The following is a 21,276-nucleotide window of genomic DNA, read 5'->3' as shown; positions in this document are numbered from 1 at the left end:
CACCTCCACGAGAAGCATAAAGCTTGCTGCACCCTGGCTAAAACACCCGGGCATCAGTGTGGACAAGGTGTCGCATTACTGCACTGTGATTGGCCTCCAGAAACATCCCATAATCCCCTTCTCATTGTTTTGAAATCGGCTGCAGGCATGCGGATATCCCCTTTCAAAGTGCCGTTTCTGACATCCGGCATGCTTATGTGCTCCGGGACAAAGGAAACCATTAGTGTGGAATGCTGCTGTCCTGCGTGCGTGTGGGGGGGGAGGGTCTGCTGCTTTCTGAACTTACAAGACAGCATGCTGGCATGCTCTCAGCCCCCCAGAACACACTGTCTCTCCCCTCACATACACACTCCCTGTCACACTCCACTCCTCCCCCCCCATTTGAAAAGCACATTGCAGCCACTTGCACACTGGGATAGCTACCACAATGCACTGCTCTTTGTGGCATTGCAAGAGCTGCTAATGTGGCCACACCAGTGCGCTTGCAGCTGACAGCGTAAACATACTGCAGCGTATTCCCTGCTGCCATCTCCGAGGGCTGGTTTAACTCCCAGCACTCTACATCTGCAAGTGTAGCCATGCCCTTAGTTTCAGCTTCACCTTGTATGCAGCCTGGTGCCCTGGGTGGTGGCTTCCACTCCCTCCAGCTATCATATTCCATGAAGGAGCCATCAGCTTTAAGAAGATCTGTGATTACTTATAGCTCAGAGACATGCTTGTTGGCAGCCATTAACACTTTCCAGTATAACATTAGGTATACAAGGGGTGAAATCCTGGCCTCACTGAAATCAATGTGCTGGCTGTACAGCCCAGAATCCATACTATTGACTTCAGTGGGGTGAGATTTCTCCCTTTTTTTATGAAGATCCTGTTTCTATGTGTTCTGATTCCTCCATAAGCAATATTTGATGGACAGAGGAGTTTTTTATGTAACATTACTCTCTCTATATTCTTGAAAAGTAAGCTGTCACCCTAAAGGACAGCTCAGTAAAAGTAGGAGACTAAAGATAGTATTTCCACTTTGGAAAATTTTGCCCTAAGATTATTTTTAAGGTACAGCATCCTCCAATGTTCTTTTGTGGTACAGAATTATACATAATGCAAAATAGTACACATTTACATTATAGTGTATGACCCTTCACATGCTTATTGTTACAATACTGGACATGGGACACAGGACATTAGGTGTCAAATAACAGGTGTGTCATAGAGTCAGGTGGTCACTCTACCACACTTCCTGAGTTTCCATTTTGTAGAAGTGAAACTATCAGCCTTGAAGATCAGAATTATACTCCATAAGGGTTCCATATCATTGGAGAATGGCTGTAGATCCCAAGAAGCATTGGTGTTAAACTCCAAATGAGTTAAACATGCAGCAGTCAGTCATTTAAAGATGCTGATTCAAAAATGAATATATTTTTATGTGCTAAGCTATGTTGCCTTTTTCTCTGTAGCAGGCCTACAGGCTGCTGAAAGATTCACTGAAGTCCATAATAGACACCTATGGTGATTTTAGTGAGAAGGTAGCTGAAACTTACCATATCATGGGCAGTATCTGCCTGGCAGAGGGAAAGATGAGAGAGGCTTACCAGCTGTTCAATAAGGTAATTACAATTACATTGCTAGTGATTTTCTTGGATTTACTGCCTCACAGCGTTTGAAAATGTAAATGCACACTAATTTTCCAAACTATAAATCCTGCTAGAGATATCAGGCTTTATTTCTCTATAGATTGTCAAGGAGTCTGATGTGCAGATCGTATTCATGTTAGTAATGAGATTTGCCCACCTAAACCTGCCATCTGTGCCAAGTCTGCACAGGGATTTGGGCTCAGCAGGCAACTGAAGATACAGCTGGCCAGCAACTATGTACCATACTTACTCCCCTGCAGAACCCCTGGATACTGGATTGGCTATCAGTTGGGATTTAATAGTGCTGATGAACCACCATGACAACTGCTACCACATAGCTGGGGAGGGGAAGCAGGCTACAAAACCTATGCTGTTGTGGGGAGGAGGGGGAACAGCCTCTCAGCAGTGACAACCCATAGCTATCTCCTGTCTTAAAAGTCCTCCTCCCACCCCCAGTGGAATGAATAGAAAGAAGCTCCATGAATTAAAATGTACAGTAAAAAAAGAACTGGAGTATTTGTGGCACCTTAGAGACTAACAAATTTATTTGAGCGTAAGCTTTCGTGGGCTACAGCCCACTTCATCGAATGCATAGAATGGAACATATAGTGAGGAGATATATATACATAAAGAGAACATGAAAAGGTGGGAGTTGCCCTACCCCATTCTAAGAGGCTAATTAATTAAGATGAGCTATTATCAGCAGGACAAAAAAAAAACAAAAACAAACCTTTTGTAGTGATAGTCAACATACAGTGATGTCCCTCCCCTCTCAACCATGGTGAATCTAGACCCTAGCTAGCCACTCTGTCTCAGTTTCCCCATCTGTAAAACTCTGGTTAATATCTCTATCACAATGGTGTCATGCAGATTAATTAGTTAAGCAGAGTGCTTTGATGGAAAGTGTCATGTCATGCTGATATTATTATTTTTATTATATCTGTATATTTAATTCTATAAGACCCAGCCATTAATGCTTCTTAGATTCTAATTCCAATTTTTAAAAATACTCCTCTGACATCACTGAAGGCAGAACCACTGGAGTTCCTTTGCTAATATGTAGATAACTAGGCATAATCAGTACTTATGCAACTTGATTGATTTTGAAGTTAGGTTATACAACAGATCACTTCTCTTTCATTTTATGCTAAACAGTGTTTGCAGATTCAAATAGCTGTTTATGGGCCTCACAACAGGAAACTGAAAGAGACGCAAGAGCTCCTGACCGCATTAGAGAGGTGATCTCATCAGCATTGTTATTTAAATGTAATATTGCATATTGTCAAGATGCTGTCCCTGCCTCAGGGCATGTAGCAGCTTGCTAGTAACAAATGTCTATATACAGTACTGAGTCTTGTTTAATATAATGAACAAAATTAGGCAAAATAGCCCCCCCACCATAAATGAGATCAGCCTGCAAGCACATCCTGCCCAGGGTTGCCAATGGATTGTACAGTAGTCCAGCTACCCTAGAACATTCAGTGCTCCCTCTCCTACACACTGTATGTTATAGGGTGACTCATGTTGACACCTCACCGCTTCTGTGCTGTGGGAATTTCGCCCGCGCTCCTATAGAGTCACTGTACATGGCCACAGCAGCATAGAAGGTTTGGAGTGGATGCCAGAATCAGCACCTGGATATCATAAATTCATAGATTCTAGGACTGGAAGGGACCTCGAGAATTCATTGAGTCCAGTCCCCTGCCCTCATGGCAGGTCCAAATACTGTCTAGACCATCCCGGATAGACGTTTATCTAACATACTCTTAAATATCTCCAGAGATGGAGATTCCACAACCTCCCTAGGCAATCTATTCCAGTGTTTAACCACTGACAGGAACTTTTTCCTAATGTCCAACCTAAGCCTCCCTTGCTGCAGTTTAAGCCCATTGCTTCTTGTTCTGTCCTTAGAGGCTAAGGTGAACAAGTTTTCTCCCTCCTCCTTATGACACCCTTTTAGATACCTGAAAACTGCTATCATGTCCCCTCTCAGTCTTCTCTTTTCCAAACTAAACAAACCCAATTCTTTCAGCCTTTCTTCATAGGTCATGTTCTCAAGACCTTTAATGATTCTTGTTGCTCTTCTCTGGACCCTCTCCAATTTCTCCACATCTTTCTTGAAATGCGGTGCCCAGGACTGGACATAATGCTCCAGTTGAGGCCTAACCAGCATAGAGTAGAGCGGAAGAATGACTTCTTGTGTCTTGCTCACAACACACCTCTTAATGCATCCCAGAATCATGTTTGCTTTTTTTGCAACAGTATCACACTGTTGACTCATATTTAGCTTGTGGTCTGCTATAACCCCTAGCTCCCTTTCTGCCGTACTCCTTCCTAGACAGTCTTTTCCCATTCTGTATGTGTGAAACTGATTGTTCCTTCCTAAGTGGAGCACTTTGCCTTTGTCTTTGTTAAACTTCATCCTGTTTACCTCAGACCAATTTCTCCAATTTGTCCAGATCATATTGAATTATGACCCTATCCTCCAAAGCAGTTGCAATCCCTCCCAGTTTGGTATCATCTGCAAACTTAATAAGCGTACTTTCTATGCCAATATTTAAATTGTTGATGAAGATATTGAACAGAGCCAGTCCCAAAACAGATCCCTGCGGAACCCCACTTGTTATACCTTTCCAGCAGAATTGGGAACCGTTAATAACTACTCTGAGTAAGGTTATCCAGCCAGTTATGCACCCACCTTATAGTAGCCCTATCTAAGTTGTATTTGCCTAGTTTATTGATAAGAATATCATGCGAGACCATATCAAATGCCTTACTAAAGTCTAGGTATACCACATCCACCGCTTCTCCCTTATCCACAAGACTCATTATCCTATCAAAGAAAGCTATCAGATTTGTTTGACGTGATTTATTCTTTACAAATCCATGCTGGCTATGCCCTATCACCTTACCACCTTCCAAGTGTTTGCAGATGATTTCCTTAATTATTTGCTCCATTATCTTCCGTGGCACAGAAGTTAAACTAACTGGGCTGTGGTTTCCTCGGTTGTTTTTATTTCCCTTTTTATAGATGGGCACTATATTTGCCCTTTTCCAGTCTTCTGGAATCTCTCCTATCTCCTATGATTTTCCAAGGATAATAGCTAGATGCTCAGATACCTCCTCTATTAGCTCCTTGAGTATTTTAGGAGGCATTTCATCAGGCCCTGGTGATTTGCAGGCATCTAACTTTTCTAAATGATTTTTAACTTGTTCTTTTTTTTATTTTATCTTCTAAAACTACCCCCTTCCCATTAGCATTCGCTATGTTAGGCATTCCTTCAGACTTCTCGGTGAAGACCGAAACAAAGAAGTCATTAAGCATCTCTACCATTTCCAAGTTTCCTGTTACTGTTTCTCCCTCCTCACTGAGCAGTGGGCCTACCCTGTCCTTGGTCTTCCTCTTGCTTCTAATGTATTGATAAAAAGACTTCTTGTTTCCCTTTATTCCTATAGCTAGTTTGAGCTCATTTTGTGCCTTTGCCATTCTAATCTTGCCCCTGCATTCCTGTGTTGTTTGCCTATATTCATCCTTTGTAATCTGTCCTAGTTTCCATTTTGTATATGACTCATTTTTATTTTTTAGATCATGCAAGATATCACGGTTAAGCCAAGGTGGTCTTTTGCCACATTTTCTATCTTTCCTACCCAGCGGAATAGTTTGCTTTTGGGCCCTTAATAGGGTTCCTTTGAAAAACTGCCAACTCTCCTCAGTTGTTTTTCCCCTCAGTTTTGATTCCCATGGGACCTTACCTATCAGCTCTCTGAGTTTACCAAAATCCACCTTCCTGAAATCCATTGTCTCTATTTTGCTGTCGTCCCTTCTACCCTTCCTTAGAATTGTGATTTCGTGATCACTTTCACCCAAGCTGCCTTCTACTTTCAAATTCTCAACGAGTTCCTCCCTAGTTGTTAAAATCAAGTCTAGAACAGCTTCCCCCCAGTAGCTTTTTCAACCTTCTGAAATGAAAAGTTGTCTGCAGTGCAGTCCAAGAACTTATCGGATGGTCTGTACCCCGCTGTGTTATTTTGCCTACATATATGTGGATAGTAGAAGTCTCCCATCACCACCAAATCTTGGGCTTTGGATGATTTTGTTAGTTGTTTGAAAAATGCCTCATCCACCTCTTCCACCTGGTTTAGGTGGCCTGTAGTAGGATGACATCATCCTTGTCTTTTACCCCCTTTTAGCCTAACCCAGAGACTCTCAACACTTTCATCTCCTATGTCCATCTACACCTCAGTCCAAGTATGTACATTTTTTATAAGACAACACCTCTTCCCTTTTTCACCGTCTATCCTTCCTGAGCAAGCTGTACCCATCCACACCAACATTCCAATCATGTATTATCCCACTAAGTTTCAGTGATGCCAGCAATGTCATAGTTGTATTTATTTATTAGCACTTCCAGTTCTTCCTGCTTATTATCCATTTGTATGCTTCTTGCATTTGTATATAGGCATCTAAGATACTGATTTGATCTTGCCTCCCAGTTTTGCCCTGACCCTCCTTTCTCTCTGCCATTATGGCCCACGGTCCCCCCTATTTCCGATCTATCTCCCAGGTCTCCATGTGGACCATGTTCCCCAGTTACCGGTGGGCTTTGGTCACCTGTCCCAGGTCTCCATGTTCCCCACTTACCTGTGGTCTTTGCTCAAATCCAGTGCAATTAACAATGGCACATGGAGTCTTTTGCCATTTAATTACTGGTTCTAATACAAATCAGGTTAGCAGTGCCTGAAAGTTGTTACTGTCTGATATTTGCTTAGCCAAAACAGGTTTCTAAAATTTCATTGGTCATTTATTTTTATTGAATTCTATGCTAATTCTCTATAAAATCCCCATCCTGATTGACTGCTGCTGCTGCTGCTCCTTTAGAAATTAATCCAAGGATTAGGGATTAGGTCTGCAACTGTGAAAATGAAGCTTTCAACTGTAGCAGTTTCAGTTAGAATTATGATGTTCTGTATTAGCATTTTTTGCCTCATTCATTTATTTAACCCCTGCACTGTAAAACGTACTTGCTAAGCCTTGTGCTGCAAGAATTACTTGTGTAAAGTACTTTACAAGACATAGTTTAGACAGGTCCCTGCCACAAATAGTTTACAATTTAAACTAGTTGGATACACTTTAAACAATGACCTGCAAGAGTGGGAGTAGATAACATTGTAGAGGATCAACAAGAAGGGGGTGGGGAAAAGTAGTTCTTAAGGAGAGATCTAAACAGAGCTAGTGTGCTTAGCACACAGGAAACAGAAGCATAGGCAGTGTGTGACACAAGGCACAAAGTCATGAGTGGAAGGGACCAAATAGCCATTAAGAAGAGAGTAATGAGCAGGCAGATAGTCTAGCAGGAAAACAATAAACTGAAGGCTATGTGGTATTAACTATTTGTTGGCCCTTGGCCAAATGGTTAACCAGTATTCAATAGCCCAGAAATTGATGAGATGTGTCATATTTCTTTCATGCAATCCTGTTTATTTGCAAAGGATGTACACAAAGTCCTGTTTCTCTGAACACCATAGAAATAAACACCAGCAATTTCCCTGTTCAGAAATCCAAATGTGCCTTCTCAACCACCATTTTGTCTAGTTCCCTCTTGGCTTCCTCTCAGGACCAACCTCACACTGCTTCTCTCACAGCCTCCTGGCTTTCTCTTCCTGACAAACACAATGCTCCACCAATCAATGTCTCAGCCCCTGCATTTTCAATCAGTCTCCGGGAAACCCCTTTTATTCTCCCTGAGTTAATTTTTGCTCAGACCTCCCTTGTCTTGGATGGTGGCGTCTATTGTTTTAGTGGTCTTTCTCCATAAAAGTGGTTAATTGCTTCTTCCATTTAGCCTAAATAAAAGGAGGCTGGCATGCCCATCAGCTCTGAGGTCTGTAACTGTCTACAGATCAAAAGCTCACTTGATGGCAGCCATTAACCACACCAGCATAACATTATTATCAGCCAAGTGCCAACAGTGCACTTATCCTTCTGAGGCACAGGAGATAATACAGCTCACCCCCAGAATTTACATCCTAAACAGCACGTGAGACAGACTGTAAATGAGAGAGTTAGAGCAATTCCCTGTCACCTTTGGAAAACCTGACAGAAACATTGATTTTCTCAGTTTCTCCAGTACATTACATGGCACCAAAATGTTGTGGTTATCTTGTCAAATGATCATCATGTCTTCCTAAATCAGAGGGTGAATCTCTAAAGGCAAGATCATAGAACGATTGGGTACAATTTGGATAAGGCATTTAGTTACTACTGTGTTGGGGTGATACAAGAATCTACACAAATGGATAAGCATACAATTTGTATAACTAATCTGGGCAGTTAAGTGTCTCATTTTATAACAAGGCAGGTCTGAAGACATTCTCCTGTTTGTCCAGTAAGTAGAATTTTCAGGGATATGTAGTCTACAAATAAAGGAATAGGAAAATGCCAAGAAAAATAAAATGAACTAAATGTGCTTCCTCTACCTTAGGTCTCCAACTATCCATGAAGGGAACAGACTTGTGAAGTAGAAAAGACAGATGGTGCTAAATCATACTGTTGGCAAAAATCTTGGATCCTTAGTTTCTGGTTTCATGTGCTGTCACAATTGCTAAGTTGGAGGATTAATTGGAGAACTCAGGTACATTGTAATCAGGTACTTGTTATAATCAACTCAACAGAAAGTTCTGTAAATGTTTACTTTAGTTTAGGAAAAAGCATCAACCTTCCAGGTATACTTCCCCCTCTTATTCTCCTTTCATTTTATTTCTATATATTTAAGGTCTTGGTCTAATGGTAGCATATCAGATGTTTTACTGCGTATTAAAAAAATGGGCATAAGTTACAAAAGTCTTGCATGAATGACTCACTTTGGAAAAGATCTTTGGATCTCTAGCTGCAACTCTGATCTTCCTATTTTGATGTAAAAGCAGCAAAGAATCTGTGGCACCTTATAGACTACCAGACGTTTTGGAGCATGAGCTTTCGTGGGTGAATACCCACTTTGTCGGATGCATCCAATGAAGTGGGTATTCACCCACGAAAGCTCATGCTCCAAAATGTCTGTTAGTCTATAAGATGCCACAGGATTCTTAGCTGCGTTTACAGATCCAGACTAACACGGCTACCCCTCTGATACTATTTTGATGTGACATCAAGCTGGTAGCATGTCTGTTGCATTATTTGCGGTGGCTGTGTCTGGTCAGATTGCAAAAGATCAGACTATTTACCACATAAACAGGGCTGATCATGTCTGGAACTGGTGCGTACATTTATGACAGATCATGTCTGAAGAGAACAAATGCTACTTCTGACTGAAGTGCAGCCCATTTACTGCTGGAAACATGTTTTAATCCTGAAACTTGAATTCGCAGCTTGTAAAATTGAACAGGGAAGTCCTGGGGTTCACTTGTCAATATTAATTCATTAATTCAGAAGGCAAGTACCAGCTTCCCGCTAATGAGTGGATGTTATGCCTTTGTGCAAGAAACCATCTCTTGCACTGGTGATCTTACCAATTAGTGGCCTGGCTCTGATCCTCCCGTTCTGAAAAAGGTTGAAAAGATGGAGAAGTAATTTCAGTAAGTGGATGCAAGTCACTGAAAGTTTGTCTCCTTATCAATATCTTGTGTATCTTGAACCACTATCTATCATTCTTCCTGATTCAGTGTGACATTGAAATAGCAGTTAGGAATAAGCAAAATCTGTCAATATTATATCATAGCATTTTACTTCTAGGAAACGATTCATTCACTTTACAATTATTTTATTTAAAAAAAACAAAAGCATTTCTAAATGCAGCAAAATATGAATCCTGTGGCACCTTATAGACTAACAGATGTTTTGGAGCATGAGCTTTCGTGGGTGAATACCCACTTGGTCAGTATTCACCCACGAAAGCTCATGCTCCAAAACGTCTGTTAGTCTATAAGGTGCCACAGGACTCTTTGCTGCTTTTACAGATCCAGACTGACAGGGCTACCCCTCTGATACTTGACAAAATATGAATGTGGTACATATGTATAGGTTTGTTATCGTTAAAGGCAACTGGCCTCCCAATTGTGACAATCTACAATGTTTTATTTTATAAAAATCAATAAAATTCCTTGGGATTTTTTTCTTCTCCAAAACAAATACTCCAATGCTCTTTTTCCTTAAAACTGAAATAAATAAGTGTTTTTGATCTGGAAGGCAGTGGTGAATGGATGGGGTTGGGGGAGAACACGTAAAAACACATTTCAATAGCAAGGGTTGTATTAGTAATTTTTTTTTTAATTTGAAAAGTTAAAATGGAAATGACACTGCCCAAGTACTTAAAAGTGATTTATGTTGGGTTCTATGCTAACTTACCAGTACAGCACAAGCACACTGCTGTGGAAAATGGGCCATCCCTGATGAAATTCTAGGGAATTCAGTAATTACAGAAGGCTTGAGTCTAGCTGAGGATGAGCAATTTCACAATTGTTGTGAAGTCAGTTTCAATTTTCACTCTCCACTTGTAGTCTCACAAGAAGTTTTATTTTTTTAAATCATTTGAACCACCCACTGTCTAACACAAGCCAGCATTCAGACATTCACCACGTGTAATTGCTTCATCCATGCTCAGAGCAAACCATAATCCACCAGTTTTTGGTTAACATACTGCTACTGTCATAGATTTACCGCATTGCTTGTGTTTGCAATTATTCTGACAATAGTGACAGAATACTCAAGGGGCTGTTTGGTGATCACTCCAAGTTTGCAGTGGACAAGTGTGCACATCACAGCACCCTTCTCAGCCTCAGCACAGAGGCCAAGGATTAAGCAACCTTTTCACTTTTACAGATGGTCCATTCAGGTCAAGAGTGAGAAACACTTGCAAAGTAATATAGGAGAAGCTTCATTGTAGCTGCTTGTTCTGCTCCTTTCTGTGGATAAACGGGGCGTCCATTTTCTGGGCTATCAATCTGGCAACTTTCAAGTTTTTTAATTAAATATTTTATCATTCTGAATGTCCATAAATGAAATGCACAGTCCATATCATAGAGCTATAGTTCTGATTCAGTAATGTCCTCATCAGGGCAACAATAGTACTCCACAAAACAGATCTGTCCATCTTCATTCCTAATCATATACTGCAGTGAAAGGAATCCCCGATTATCTGTCCGAATAGACACTTTACAAGATAAAACTAGTGCCTTAGTAGATGGTTTGAGCAAAGAGATCTTATACCTGCAGGTAAAGAAAAGTATTTTAAAGTACCGTACATACTTGTTCATAAGCCCAATTTTTTTAGTAAAAAAGGGAAGCACGAGAAGAGGGTGGGCTTATGAATGGGTATAGGGAGGTGAGACACAGCCCCTCCCCAACAGAAGGAGCCAGGAGAGGCAGCAGAGCCAGAAAATAAGAGGTGGGGCCAGAGTCTCTCTGCTTCTGGCCACACTGCTCTCCCCCCAGTCTCCGAAGCAGCTGCAGCTCTGGGGCTGGCAGGCTGCACCCGTGCCACTCGGCCCTGCCCCCTAGAGCAGGCTGTGGCCACGCCACCAGAGCATGCTGCAGCTCTGCCGCCTGGCCCAGCCTGCTGGAACATGCTGCAGCCGCGCCGCCCTGTCTGGCCCACCGGAGCAGGCTGTGGCCACGCTGCCCAGCCTGCCAGAGCAGCTCCAGCCAGGTCAGACACATCCTCCCCTGGCCCTCCCCAGATAAGGTGGGAAGGGATGGGATGGGGAGATTACTGGGGGTCATGTGGGCGGTGGTCACAGGGGTTACTCCTCTGATCCGCAGCTTCTCCCCCCAAAAAGTTTCCCCACCAGTTGCTGTCCTGGCCTGTCAGGGTAAGCAGCTGGCATGCCGGGACACTTTGTTTACTTAAGTTTACCTCTGTGCCTGCAGACACTTGAGGTAAACAACCCATCTTGGCCCACCGGTGGCTTATCCTGATGGTCTGGGAACCAAAGTTTTTGCCCCCTGAATTATAGGGTCGGCTTATAAAATTTTTCCATTTTTACTTATCCATCAGGGGAGTGTGTGTGTGTGTGGGGGGGGGGGGGGCTTTTAAATGAACCGGCTTATGATAGAGTATATAAAATATAACAATAAGTGAAACCTTATTCTCAAGTAATGGACCAAAAACTGACAAAACCAATTATAGAATATCAGGGTTGGAAGAGACCTCAGGTCATCTAGTCCAACCCCCTGCTCAAAGCAGGACCGATCCCCAGCTCACTCCCTCAAGGACTGAACTCACAACGCTGGGTTTAGCAGGCCAATGCTCAAACCACTGAGCTATCCCTCCCCATCTCCAACCACTGCTGCAGTTTTACAGTATGGTTTAATTTTTCCATTACTGTATCAACAGCATGAATTTCATACTCTACTTTTTATTACTGAACTTTTAAGCAGAAGAACAACTTCTGTCAAAGGGAAATTTTGAAATACTACTCTGTTCTAGGGAAAGTCAGACATTTCAGTAGCTGATGAAACCACTTTTTCCACCTTCTTGGTAAGAATGTGTCAGACTACTACTGTTACTGTCCTGATCACTGACCTGTTCGTCTGGGTCTGATTGCAATGAAATGCTTCCATCAAATCAGAATCTTTGGGATAGTCAAGATGCGCACTTCCTGCATTGCCAAAGGTGGATAATCTAAAAGACAAAATGCACCAACTCAGCAAAGCATTTGATATTGGCACCATCAAATCTGAAAAGTGGAAACAACAAAGTGATGTTATCCATTGGGACAATTCTCAAAGCAGAAGATTTCAACAAGCTACCTAGTGTTCATAAGAAATGAGATACCAACATTTAATTTTCTATTAGAATCAATCACAAGCATGAGATTTGTGGCACTCCAAACTCAGAGTTCCCCTGATAGCAGCTGACTGTGGTTTCAAAGAAAGCTGACTTTTGCTAATGAAAGACTGAATTCCATTAGCACCTAGAGGCCTCAATCTGCTGCCATATCAGAAACTGAAAGAAACTTGCTCTGCAGCACCTCGTTGTGGAGCTGCCAGGACTGTGGAAAACTCATGAGTTCCCTTATGCACTGCAGCATACAACTCCTGATTTTTCAGCCCTGATCCATCACCCCTACCAAGGCCATGCAGACCTTGGAACTTATTCTTCATAACCAAAAATACTAAATGAATGGATTCAAAAAACATCCTGGAATTTGTTTAACAAGGTATACAAAACATAAGATAAAAAGTTGTATCTGTTTATTCCAAGGCTGAAGCTGGCTCCCAACCTTAAAATGATGTATTCTATTGCCAAAAGCATCAGGTTGAAAATTTTGGAATATTGAGAAATAAGGAATGAACAGTTGCCTGGTACCTTGTCTGAATAATTAGTCTTCATATGTGATGCAGCAGACCATTATAACAGACAGCATATTTAAATAGATATAGCGCAGATCTGTACAGTGTTGAATAAGCAGCAACAATAATTCCAAACATCAAAAAGCAACTAAGCTGCTAACCATGAACTGTTGAAATGGACATGTAGTTTCTGATACCTGAAATAAGGCTTGTCTGGAGACATGGTGATCTGCAGGACCTCACTGGTCATATCTAATTCAGCAAATGCTTCTCTTAACCCTTCTGACTGCAGGATAATTTTATTAACCACATTTGTACTGCAGAAATCAAAATCTAGTGTCTCTTCAGGTTCTTCAGTGTTAATTTTACACACAGTTACCACACCACCTTCTTCTAGAAATAGGGTCAAGGGGTAGCCATAACCACGGTAACACATTCGAAGTGCTGTTGAAGTACCTGAAATGATGATAAAATTAGCACTCTTTAAGAGCTAGATGGTGTAAGGGAGGGATAGCTCAGTGGTTTGAGCATTAGCCTGCTAAATCCAGGGTTGTGAGTGCAATCCTTGAAGGAGCCATTTAGGGAACAGGGTAAAAATTTGTCTGGGGATTGGTCCTGTTTTGAGCAGGGGGTTGGACTAGATGACATCCTGAGGTCCCTTCCAACCCTGATGTTCTATGACTCTAACCTGTGGAGACCTGGATTCTAGTCATCCTTAGATCACAGATCAAATTGGTTTATTATGCTCAGTCTAGTCTCAGACCTTTCCTGAATTCTGTCTCAATCACAAAATTACCGCACAATTTAGGATGATTGACAGGCTCTTTTCAAAAAGGCCCAGGATAAGAATAGCCAGGATATTAGAACAGGAATAGCACCTTAGAGACTAACAAATTTATTTGAGCATAAGCTTTCATGGGCTAAAACCCACTTCATCACAGTGGGTTTTAGCCCACAAGAGTTTATGCTCAAATAAATTTGTTAGCCTCTAAGGTGCCACAAGTATTCCTGTTCTTTTTGCAGATTCAGATTAACAAGGCTGCTACTCTGAAACAGGATATTAGCGTTCATGCAAATGTGCAATGGCAGAATTGTCTGAGAAAACTTGCGCTGTATCTATCTGCAATGTGTGTGACTCTGGTCTACCCTCATTCATAAGTAACGCCTAAGAAAACACTTCTGGAAGAACTATTTTCAAGCAGGAAGACAGTTCAACTTCTAATATATAAAATCACAGATAAGAACTGGATGTTTGACAATGGAATATTAATAATTCACAGTTCATATAAACAGAGCAATATTTCATTTTGAAATAGCATTTTAGGGGGAAAAAAAGGCATTTTTAAGTGATCCACCGGAAAACTAACTACATATAAATAATACAGAGGCTGCCCTGAATTATTCAAACAACACAACAAGCTGTGAGGCTATACAAAATACCTTGTGGGCCTATAGTGCACCCAAGACATAAGGCAAAAAGCTAGGGGCTTTTTACTAACTGAGGAATGTGATTAGAGGGAGAAGGATCATGTGCTTAAGCCACTGAAATTCTACTCAGGATATCTTGGTTTAGTTCCCAGCTCTGCCACAGACTTCCTGTGCAAACTTGGACAACAGTTGCTCTCTATTTCAGTTCTCCATCTGTAAAATGGAGATAATACTTTGACATGTTGTGAAGATCAATTCATTGTTTGTGAGGTGCTCAGATGTGATGGAGGCCAAAGAGGTACAGTAGAACCTCAGAGTTACAAACAGTTTAGGAATAAAGGTTTTTCATAACTCTGAACAAAACGTTATGGTTCTTTCAAAAGTTTACAACTGAACATTGACTTGATACAGCATTGAACCTTTACTATGCAGAAGACAAATACTGCGTTCCCTTTACTATTTTAGTAATGTACATTTAACACAGTACTGTACTGTATTCGCTTCTTTTTTTCCAATCTCTGCTGCTACCTGATTACATATTTGTGGTTCCAAATGAGGGGTGTGGTTGACTGATCAGTTTGTAACTCTGAGATTCTGTTGTACCTAGAAAGCGTGTAAAACCTTTACCAAGTTATACGAATGTTTTATAAAAATTTAGGGTAGCTGAAGTCTAATGGATTGATACCAAGGCTGGGCTGCAGGGTCCTATCTAAAATCTGTCACTGACTCACAGGGTGAGCTTAAAATGGGTCACTTAACCTGTCTGCTTACCTAGCTTTATAATAGCTGTTTGAAAGCTACAGAGAGAAGGACTATAAGCACCAAGCATGTGGCTGGCTTTTATTTATCAGAACCAACTGGTATCATTGATGGATTTCCTTCTACTTGCAACAATTGGCCCTTCTCTGGGCTTGTCTGTACTTACAGATAGATCAGCACTGCTGTGATTGATGCAGCGGTGTTGATTTAGTGGGTCTAGTGTGCACAGCGCTCTCGTCAACTCTTGTGCTCCGCCTCTCCAAGAAGAGTAAGGAAAGTCAACAGGAGAGCGTCTACCGTCGACAGAGCACAGTACAGACGCTGCAGCAAGTCGATCTAAGCTACATCAACTCCAGCTATGTTATTCATGTAACTGGAGTAGCATAACTTGGGTCAACTTACCACGGTAATTATAGACAAGGCCTAGGCTTTAACATTTCCTAAATCTGTGTGTAATCACAAGATTCCTCTGTCATTTCTCTTACAAATCTTATATTTATGAACACATTTTGTCTTCCAAACTCAAGACTTCTCATTGAGTACCTTTCACGGCCCCTTTACTTATAACTCTGTCCACTGCCACCTTTTCCGTCACAGTGTCTGGATTCAGTTGAGTACCTACCCTCCTGGCCACTCGAGCAATTATCGCAGCATACAGTTGCAGCAACTTAAGAAGCTACCGTATGGCCAAATCAATCAATGGTAGCTGCTCTTCAGAGGGGGGTCTTAGTATGGGAAGGTTAGGGAATCTTACAGTGATAGGAAAGATCACTTTCATAAAGCCACATGGGAGGTGGCTAGAAGCACAGGTTTCATCTGATTACTGAGGGCATCAGATCAGGACATGCACGCACAATACCTGGCAAAGAATTTGTACCAAAAATGGTCAAGCAGTCTAAAAGAACAGCCAAATTGATTCGAAACGTCACAGACTCTTCCTGTACAATAAATTCTTGAAAAATCCCTGCCTGTAAAAAAAAAAAGAGAGAGAAAGTGTGTGTATGGAAGAAGTTTAACAACATTTGTTTCCCTTTCTGTAGTAACAGTGACTTAACAATCATCTCTATAAATCCATAATCTTCACCTTCAAAGCACAACACAATACAAAATAAGAGCCAATGCGCATATACTCAGGACCCTTTAAAAATTAGCACATAGCTTAGACAAAGGAAAACCAGATACGTATGACATTTGAGCAGTGGCCTTTTAGTGTAATAATAAGCTATAAATGTTGAAGTACAAAGATCTCCCCACCAATCAGCAGATGTTCAGTGTGCTGTACAACTTAAATAAAACCAAGACTTGTCATTTATTTCCAGTACACCTACTGTGATAAGTGCTTTCAAAAACAGAAGGCAGCACAATTTCTGTCCCGAGGAGTTCACAATCTAAAGATAGTCAAGTAAGCAAACAGCAGCAGGTGGAAGGGAACACATTAAATAAAACATGATTTCTTAAAATTCAAAGAAATGAAACCAAGCAAGGAAGTCAAAATATACGACTAGAGAAAGGGGCTAATTTTCTCTGTGCCCACTTCCTTCCCTTTCCTATTTTGTTCTTTTTTTATTCTCCCTCCACCTTATTTTTGGGGGCGAGACATCAATGAATATATAAATTAAATGAAAGATTACTAGAGATAGCAGAAAAGGGTAACATAGGATCAACAGTAATCATACTAAACACATATTGAGAAAAAATAATGTACAGTGTTATTCAGAGGTGAGGAGAGATGCAGTGAGATGCATGTCAAAGGGAGTGAACTCAGTCCTGTAGGGCTCACCATAATAATTGCTTGATGACCTAAGACACAAAAGTGGACTCTCTAAAAGGTGGATGGAATCTGAATGCAGAACTCTTTGAGATCATGAAATGGAAGATGTATAAATACAAACTATTACTACTATTATTTTGAGAGATGACCAAGATATTTCAAAAGGAGAAATAATGAACTGTTTCGCTGATGATGGAGAGGAAATGTTTACTGTCATGCAAGAGGGTATAAATGGAAGTAATAGGATGGCATTAGGGAAAGGGAAGTAAGGCTGAATATTATTAAAAAGCTTCCCAAGAGTGAGCTCTGGTCAATCGTAAAACTGTCTTCCATTAGGGAAGAGGTGGGATCTTTATCATGAGTCATCTATAAATACATCAGATAAGCAGTGGAGTATATACCCATAGTGAACAGTCCTACACTAGCCTCAGAGGATTCACTGAATGATCTACAAGGTCTTTTCCCAACTTTAATATCAGCAGTATTGCAGGGCATTCGCTGGGTCAGATTCTCCACCTTATGCCTACGGTTCTGACAGTTCCTCTCAATCCCAAGATAAACTGCATATATTTCCTTATTCTCTCAAACAGTACTTCCATCACATACTTTGTTTCCATTCTTAGGTACTTCTGGTCTCTCAGTATTTCCCTGGCTCATTTAATGCTCTCATATCTCACAGTGGCTTCATACCATGTGCTTATACAAGACTCAATGCGAAACAATGGTGATCCTCTCATATGCTATAGTAACAATAAAATAGGAAAACAATTCCCTCTCTGCTATATCAAGAATTTAACTCCAGCATTTCTGAATAGTGTCAACAACTGCAATTTTGCAAGTCTAGAATTGAGACATCTAATGCTTTGGACCCACTAGTCTCATCTTTTGTTTGACTGGATTATGTCCATTGGGAAAGCCATTGACAAATGCAAGAGAAAGTAAAAAACTGCCATTTTAAACATATGAAAGACTGATCACAGATACACTGACAGTCTTATGATGTGCTAGGCTCCTTACCTGAATAAAGGCATTTGCCTGCAGACACTTTGCATTTTCCACTGTAACCTTGATTCCATTTGTAGTTGCAAAACATGTTGCATGGTCTTTAAAATGAATGGCTTTTAGGATATTTGAGAGGTTTCTGACATTGTCAAGACTGGCAACTAAAACATACTGGTCATCACCAGTTTCAGGTTGAGTGGAGAGGGGCATTATCTAGTTTGCATTCACTGTTCCAGTCTTTCCTGTGACAGTATAAATGAGGGATTAAGATGCAGTTTCAAAGAAAACCTAAAAAGAGGCAACATACTTGTGTTAATCTGAATTGCTGTTTATGGATGAAACATGGGAAAAAAAAAAAAGCTTCACAAACTTGTGATGATGTACTGGCAGCAATGCTTTGGTGTAATTAAATACTTCTACTCCGTGAGAGAGATATTCAGGTCCAATACTATTAAAATAGCAAAGTAACAGGATGCACAAGCATATTCCTATATCTGTGTACCACTGACCCTTGCTGGATAGACCATGACACCAGTTAATTTTATTTTTAATATATACAATGGACCCTCGCTAGAACACAGGATTTGGGTCGATGCATGGTACTGTGTTAAAATGAATTGCAATTAAAGTAATTAAATTTGAGATTGTTGTGGAAAATCAACCACATGTTGAGTTTGGATCAGATCAGCCTGAGGTTCCTTTATTGATTACAAGCGCGGGGGGGGGGGGGGGGGAACAGCTCTCAGTAGCTGCCCCCCGATTCAAGGAACAAGCAAGCCTTTTAAAGCTTAAAACCACAGACAAATTATACATACTTCCATATTAATTACCTTATTTGCAATATATTGCAAAATGTGATGCAGGTTAAAGGCGAAAAGAAACAATCATCTCCCTTATTTGGCTTTTCCTGTTATTGTTATTCCCAATCTAGTTCTTTTGTGGTTTGACTTTTCTAATGCTTCCATTGCGGTTATATTTAACAAGCTTGGCTTGGCTAATTGTCTCTGGGTACTTTCCACTTCACCTCCTCATGCCCCTTACACACAGAAGCAAGCTCATCTAATACTTCAGGCCTATTAACTTGACCAGAGATCTAAAGGTCCTCTGTAAATTTTCCTCTACAGGATCCATGGCTGCGACCATGTTATATGCAAATTTGTGCTATATAGACGTGTGTTCTAGTGAGAGTCCAGTGTATAAACACACACACAAATTTCCCTCCATTTGAGCTTTGGCTCACAAAGTAGAGGCCTGTGTTTTTGAAGCTGCAAGAGAAGACTCCTGATATTTCATCCTTCTATTCTCTCCTCATTCTATCTATCTTGCAAGGAAATATATTTACATCTTTACTGCTTTAAGTAGCATCTCCCTTTTCGTATAGAGTCATATTACAGGCAAACTGCAAAACAAACTAATACAGAAGTTATATCCATGTCCTTTATTGATGCCTCAGGCTGGTAAATACAGATTAATATGTTTTTTCCCCTGCTTTTTTATTACCTGACAAATATCAGGTCCCAACTTGCTCTGTTCTTCTGGAGAACTCTTTGGAAGAGTACACACTTCACACTAGGGGGAAAGCTGAGTTGCAGCTTTCTAATTCCCAGGCATCAGCGGAAGGGGTGAAGAATACTGAGTGTCAACTGAGATTTCAGCCTAGTGCGATGCTCCTATCCTACTCCAGTTATCCAGGAAAACAGTCAGATCTAGTATTTATATTGTAAACAAACAAAAACAGAAAGATGACATTACATCCATCTTTATACACACTTCATAAAGAAATAAAGGCCACAATCATATTTTTCCCTTTACAATTCACTTTTAATAACAGATGGGTACTACTGACATTATGAGCACGTGTACAGGGAGATTTTCAAGACACGAAGGGCAGTTAGTTGCCCAAAACCTTTTGGTAGTGAATGATGAAAATCTCCACAAAGCTCCCCACATCTCTACTGCTATTCCTTCTTTAAAGGCTGAACATTACCATGAAGCAGCACAATAGTTTTAATTGAACCACTAATTTTTTCCTGCTGTTGATAAGAAAAAAAGGCTGCACTCCACTTTGTGAACAGAAATAAGTTAGTGCCATTAACATATTTTACAATCTGTTCTTCTGATTTAAATTTAACAGAAAGCCTTCCACTTCCTTTCACAAAGCTCTAGGTTACAACAGCTGCTTCCTTTTGGCCATTATACTCATTGTTTTTTGTGCCACTGTAGTTTTTGTTTCCCTGTGTGTAGCATCAGTTTTATGCATATTCTTCCAGGGATGAGGTTGCAACACCCTCATCCGTTTCCCAAATTGTCAGCAGCCTCTCAGCGGGGTGAACAGGATTCCTGCTACTCTCATCCTCATCACTGCAATGCAAGACCAATATGAATCCTACCTCATGTTGTGTCTGATCATTAGCATTAAATCAGTTAAAAGTCTGCAGAACCATCATTACACCCTGCACAGGTCTAACACACACACACACCGACCGAAGTTTGTGCTCCGTGGGCCAAACTCTGTGCCCTGTTTTTCATCTTCAATACGCTTCTCATGCACTGATATTACAGTATGCTATGACAACAGCTAGAACAGTGGTACCAAACCTATTTACCATTGTGTGCAGCATCTGCAGCTCTTTATCTGGGCTGCATCCATACACTAGCTATAAAAACAAGGAGTCTGGTGGCATATTAGACTAACAGATTTATTTGGCCATAAACTTTTGTGGATAAAAAACCACTTTCCCTTTCTTAGTATTACCGCTCATCAATTATTGGGTATGGACCACATTCACCCTGCTTGAATTGGCCCTGTCAACACTGGTTCTCCACCTGTAAGGTAACTCCCTTCTCTTCATGTATAATAATGCCCACATCTGTAACTTTCACTCCAGGCATCTGAAGAAGTGGGAGGTTTACCCACTAAAGCTTATGCCCAAATAAATCTTAGTCTCTAAGGTGCCACCGGACTCCTCGATGTTTGTGTGGATACAGAGTAACACGGCTCCCCCCAATACCTGACACTAGCTATATTACCTGTGCCGCCCTGAGGCTGTCACACGAGTCACAGCGGTGCGCTGACGGGCCCACACGCGGCCCTCGGGTTGAGAGCCAGGGAGCTGGAGGACTCAGGCCGCAGGCCCCTTTGCACTAGGCACTCAGCAGCAGCCAAGGGCCCCTGGGCCCGCCCTGGGGAACCAGCGGCCCAGAGACAGCGCTGAACGGGGAACATCAGCCCAGGGACCTGGCTCTGAGGACCCGCGTTGCCTAACGCCGCCACACGCGCTACAAATCCTCCCGCCGGCGCGGTTAGGTACTCACCTCGTGCTTTACGGCTGCCGTAAAACGAGATCCGCCAGAGACGGCAGCACGCCGGCTGCCAGGACTATGCAAACGAAGCGGGG

The 21,276-nt window shown here is 41.4% G+C and overlaps 1 protein-coding gene across 6 annotated transcripts; it reads right to left on the bottom strand.

The window, feature by feature from the left end:
* Positions 1-10,118: 10,118 nt before the first annotated feature.
* LOC115653534 (cell cycle checkpoint protein RAD1) lies at positions 10,119-21,210 on the bottom strand. 6 transcript variants are annotated; one of them, XM_030566921.1, is made up of 7 exons: positions 21,194-21,210; positions 19,379-19,584; positions 17,894-18,166; positions 15,965-16,073; positions 13,116-13,374; positions 12,149-12,247; positions 10,119-10,833 (listed from the first exon to the last, which is right to left on the bottom strand). In XM_030566921.1, the coding sequence occupies exons 3-7, from the start codon at positions 18,086-18,088 to the stop codon at positions 10,650-10,652; spliced, it is 846 nt and encodes a 281-aa protein (XP_030422781.1). In that variant the 5' UTR covers positions 18,089-18,166; positions 19,379-19,584; positions 21,194-21,210; the 3' UTR covers positions 10,119-10,649. The 6 variants fall into 6 exon arrangements, with proteins under 6 accessions (XP_030422781.1, XP_030422780.1, XP_030422782.1 ...); XM_030566920.1 differs by lacking the exon at positions 21,194-21,210 and adding an exon at positions 20,909-21,187; XM_030566922.1 differs by lacking the exon at positions 21,194-21,210 and adding an exon at positions 20,909-21,187 and having other exon boundaries at positions 17,894-18,120.
* Between the last annotated feature and the right edge of the window lie 66 nt (positions 21,211-21,276).

The sequence above is a fragment of the Gopherus evgoodei genome, chromosome 6 (genome assembly GCF_007399415.2).
Source record: "Gopherus evgoodei ecotype Sinaloan lineage chromosome 6, rGopEvg1_v1.p, whole genome shotgun sequence".
In the NCBI taxonomy this organism is placed as follows: domain Eukaryota; kingdom Metazoa; phylum Chordata; order Testudines; family Testudinidae; genus Gopherus; species Gopherus evgoodei.
This window is presented reverse-complemented; position numbering and strand designations above follow the sequence as displayed.